Source organism: Rhinolophus sinicus, chromosome 18 (genome assembly GCF_057876585.1).
Source record: "Rhinolophus sinicus isolate RSI-liver-muscle chromosome 18, RSI-T2T, whole genome shotgun sequence".
Classification (NCBI taxonomy): domain Eukaryota; kingdom Metazoa; phylum Chordata; class Mammalia; order Chiroptera; family Rhinolophidae; genus Rhinolophus; species Rhinolophus sinicus.
In genome coordinates this window covers 71,562,407-71,567,118 of record NC_142518.1, presented here as the reverse complement: position 1 = coordinate 71,567,118, position 4,712 = coordinate 71,562,407, and the positions used below count along the sequence as shown (strand labels likewise).

At 43.8% G+C, this 4,712-nt stretch overlaps 1 protein-coding gene across 1 annotated transcript; it reads left to right on the top strand.

Moving 5' to 3' along the window:
* Window positions 1-227: 227 nt before the first annotated feature.
* On the top strand, window positions 228-3,842 carry SERPINA7 (serpin family A member 7). The gene is made up of 4 exons (XM_019713864.3): window positions 228-857; window positions 1,919-2,192; window positions 2,927-3,074; window positions 3,600-3,842. Exons 1-4 carry the CDS (start codon window positions 239-241, stop codon window positions 3,798-3,800), a joined length of 1,242 nt encoding a protein of 413 aa, XP_019569423.3. The 5' UTR covers window positions 228-238; the 3' UTR covers window positions 3,801-3,842.
* Window positions 3,843-4,712: the final 870 nt, after the last annotated feature.

Below are 4,712 nucleotides of genomic sequence, written 5' to 3'. Positions count from 1 at the left end.
TTTCTATGGCCCCAGAAAGCTACCTTTCCTACTCCCTGCCCCTATTAGATGTCTCATGAGTTTTTCAAGGGAGAGAGGCCTCCATAAGGTCCTCAGTGAGCACACCATTAAATATTTTCCATTGTTTTATTAATCATAATGGGCGATTATTAGGTGGTTCTAGCTCAGAATTTCCATCCAGCTAAGATCCCCCAATGGTTCTCTTACCTCATGTCTTATAGATTACCTTCCTTCCAAAATGCCACTGTTCCTCTGTCTGGTTCTCTTGGTACTTGGGCTTCATTGTGCACCACCTAACAGCTCTGACGGCAAAATAACCACCTGCCATTCCCCCCAACAAAATGCCACTCTCTATAAGATGTCATCCATCAATGCTGACTTTGCATTCAACTTGTACCGGAGGTTCACTGTGGAGACCCCAGATCAGAACATTTTCTTTTCCCCTGTGAGCATTTCTGCAGCTTTGGCCATGCTCTCCATTGGGGCCTTCTCCAGGACCCAAACTCAAATCCTGGAAAGCTTGGGTTTCAACCTCACAGACACCCCAACGACAGAGATCCAGCAGGGCTTCCAGCACCTGATCTGTTCATTGAATTTTCCAAAGAAGGAGCTGGAATTACAGATGGGAAATTTCCTCTTCATTGGGAAGCAGCTGAAACCACTGCCAAAGTTCTTGGATGATGTCAAAAGACTCTATGAGACTGAAGTCTTTTCTACAAACTTCTCCAATGTTTCTGCAGCCCAGCAGGAGATCAACAGTCATGTGGAGAAGCAAATGAAAGGGAAAGTTGTGGGCCTTATTCAAGATCTCAAACCAAACACCATCATGGTCCTGGTAAATTATATTCACTTTAAAGGTAAGGTTCTATGATGTCCATTTCTAGTTCAGTGTTCCGATAATTTGGTGGGGCACAGAGGGGAGCTCATCATCTCTTCTCACTGGCATCAGTAGGTGTCCCTCATACCACAATGATCAGCTCCACTGGACATAGCTGTGTGTAGTTTTGGATCTTCCAGGAGGGACATATAGCTCTGTGGATGAGCCCAGGAATTTTCTAGGGAGAGGGCACTTTCAGAGAGGTGAGTGACAATGTTATGATCATCCTGCTCACATCTAGCAAGACAATCATGGTTTCCAAAAGATTTTGTGAGATGGGACACTTGGTAAGTAAACAGATTTGGGTTTAAACGCCATGGTGGCCCTCATTTGCTTTGCATTTTTGGGCACATTACATAAATATTTCTATCACGTACTATGCACCCACTATGTATCAAGCACCATGTTACGTGTGTGGTTTATACACATTCTCTCATCTGATCCTCATGTGCCCAGGTTCACACAGTTAATAATTTTCAGGGCTGGTATTCCCACCCAGGTTTGCCTTATTTTAAAGCTGGTGCTTGTAACAACAAGAATCATGTGACTCTTTTCTGAAGGTGCTGTGCCCAAATGATTTCTCCTGGTTCTACAGCACATGTCAGCCACGTTTGGTGGAGGAATGAACAATTCTTGGCCACAAGCCATACACTTATAGACGGATAAAACGGCAGAACAGATCTGTTGTCTCATTTCAACCTGTGTGTTGGATGTGCTTATACCTTTTTACAGAAGAGGAAACTGTGGCTCTGATGGGTTTAGTGTAAGTATAGTGGTTTTGAACACTGACAGAACATCTGTTGAACATAGAATTCAACATTCCTGGGTGTGACTCCTGGCTCTGCCACTGGCTAGCTGGGAGACCATGTGAAGACACTTTCTCTCTTTGAACCTCAGTTACTCACTTGTAAAGCTGATTGAAAGTAGTTACCTACCTCTGTGGTGGTGTTAACTACTAAATGAGATGACTGATGGAAAAGCTCACACAGGTCCTAATACTGGTTTAAAACAAACAACTCTTTTTTTTTTCTGTATTTCAAGCTCAGTGGGCAAATCCTTTTGACCCATCCAAGACCGAAGAAGGTTCCAGCTTCTCAGTGGACAAGACCACAACAGTGCAAGTGCCCATGATGCACCAGACGGAACAATATTACCACCTGGTGGACACAGAGCTGAACTGCACGGTGCTGCAGATGGACTACAGCAAGAATGCTCTGGCACTCTTTGTCCTTCCCAAGGAGGGCCAGATGGAGTGGGTGGAAGGGGCCATGTCATCAAAAACACTGAAGAAGTGGAATCGCTTACTGCAGAAGGGGTAAACATCTTAGATGATGTGAGAAGTGGAGGGTGGGTGTAATGGTACAGGTAAGATTGAGTTCAGCAGAAACTCAGAGGCAGGAGAATCCACCTGAACTATTGAATAGCTGTGTGATGACCACTAAAGTATACTGAGAACATGCTGTGCAAGTCTGTTTTCTGGGCACTTTACAGACTTCATTACATCGAAGCACATCAACAAACCAGCAACAGAGATAGTATCATAGGCATTTTTCAAAAGAGGAAGTCAGGGCTAGGAAGATAAAATGAACTCCCCAAATTCAGCTAGCAAATAAATTGATGGTTTCCCAGAGGCCAACTAGAGCTTGGGGGTTTGGTAGGATTTTCACATTAAGAGGTGGGTGGGTAGCCATACTGGGGTGGGAGTGCTAGATGGAAAACCATGAAATTCTCCAGGTGCTTTTGTACCCACTGAAAGTAGTGCCACTGGCTCCCCAACCTTGGCCAATATCCCAGAAATATTTCTTCTTGACTATAAGGGAGCCACATGTCTCTACTTCCAGTGCTGCAGTCTGACATTGGCTGAACTAGAACACATTCCTTCCAGGATAACTCCTGTGGTTTTGGTGCCATGTGTTGACCTACAGAGCAATGGTTGTCAATATCTAGGGAAGGATCATAGTCCAATATAATACGGTGGTGACAGGGAGAGGAAGGGAATCATAAGCCTGGTGTGCTGATAGTTATGTGTTCCCTCCCCTCCCCCCACAGGTGGATTAACTTGTTTGTTCCAAAGTTTTCCATTTCTGCCACATATGACCTTGGAGCTATCCTTCTGAAGATGGGCATCCAGGATGCCTTTGCTGACAATGCCAATTTTCTTGGACTCACAGAGGACAATGGTCTTAAACTTTCTAAAGTAAGTTGGTAGATTACAGTCCCTGAATCTGTGAGCTGGAAGGGCCATTGAGAGACAATTTAACTCTCTTATTGTATCAATGATAATTTTGAAGCATAGGGAGGCAGAATGAGTCCTACTAGGGCAGATTCACTGCATAGCAATTCTCATTACACCCAGACATATCACTGTAACAGTTACTTCCATCCCTGACCTTCATGACCTAAAATGATTCTGATAGAAGGACTTAATGATCAGAATTGACTCTGAGGAGATACAGTTCTGGAGGTGGTGGCAGGGGCAGGGGAAATCTTAAGAAGTGAGCAGAAAGCCATGGAGAAAGACGTGGTTCCCTGACAGCTAGCTCTAAAATAACCAGGTATTCATTAACTATGCTTAAGCAAGTAGCCTTCATAGTCAAGCACCATCAACACAGCGTGGTAAAAGAGTAGCCCAGTGTTACCTTTTCATTTCTTGATTCCAAACTGTTTCAAAGACTTTTGCTGTTTCTTGAGGGGATCAGCAGTGTTTATTCTCCCCCCACAGGCTGCCCACAAGGCTGTGCTGCACATTGGTGAAAAGGGAACCGAAGCTGTAGCTGCCCCTGAAGTCAGATTTCTGGATCAGGCTGAGATAACTCTCCGCCCTATCATCCAATTAGATAGATCTTTCCTATTGTTGATTTTGGAGAAAAGCACCAGGAGCATTCTCTTTCTAGGTAAAGTTGTGGACCCAATGAAAGTGTAGTTGGGAGAGAGGCTGTTAGCTAATTGCATGTACTTATTGCAACTGAAAATAAATAGTATAGCCTGATATGAACGATGTGGGGTTGGACATTATTTCCTTTGGGCAGGGGTGGAGATTGGATCAGGGTGTGAAAGAGGCCACTCTTGCGACCAAACATTCAGATAGCCAATGAGTGACTCATTACCTGAAGCACAGGAAGGCCCTCATGCCAGTGCATTCCTCTTTATCAGAAATCTCCCCAGTTAGTCAGTTGCAAGGAATTTAACTGAGCTGGCAAATGCCCTCTCCTCTGCCTACTGGAGAGTCACTGAAATCCAAGTCAGGCTATGCTGTGTTTCCTCAAAAATAAGACCGGGTCTTATATTAATTTTTGCTTCAAAAGACGCACTATGGCTTATGTTCAGGGGATGTCATCCTGAAAAATCATGCTAGGTCTTATTTTAGGGGAAACACGGTACCCCAGTATTCTAATAATAAGATCAATGAATATAAAACAATGCAAATGCAGTGGATTATATGTGAACTCCTGCTTCCCTCCATCCCATCAGAATGGTCTCTTGTGTGCTTGCCAGAACTGCCATTGGTGAACAGTAAAAAAGGTGTTTCCACTAGAGGACTGAGTCACAGACTGAAAGTTACTGTTAGGGATCTAGCTTTTGTGACCCAACAAGCATGGGACAAAAGAGCAAGAGACAGAGATGAATTTTCCTGTGCAAGCCAACATCTTCCTCAAAAAAGCTTCCTTATTGCTAATTTATAAGCTTAGAGTGGAGAAACAATATCATTCATTCATGTAATATCTCATAACCCTTCCTTTTCTGTATCGTAATTAGACTCCTTTCCAAATGTTGCACTCATGTCCCACTTGCTCAAGTACAAATCTCCTGGGTAGTTTGTCTTTTTTGTCTCTAC

What these genes read in the sequence shown, in the direction of transcription:
- SERPINA7 (XM_019713864.3), top strand. Translation starts at nt 239, where the DNA reads ATGCCACTGTTCCTCTGTCTGGTTCTCTTGGTACTTGGGCTTCATTGT. An exon ending in AAATTATATTCACTTTAAAG is followed by an intron (nt 858 to 1,918) that starts GTAAGGTTCTAT and finishes CTGTATTTCAAG; the next exon opens with CTCAGTGGGCAAATCCTTTT. An exon ending in AATCGCTTACTGCAGAAGGG is followed by an intron (nt 2,193 to 2,926) that starts GTAAACATCTTA and finishes CTCCCCCCACAG; the next exon opens with GTGGATTAACTTGTTTGTTC.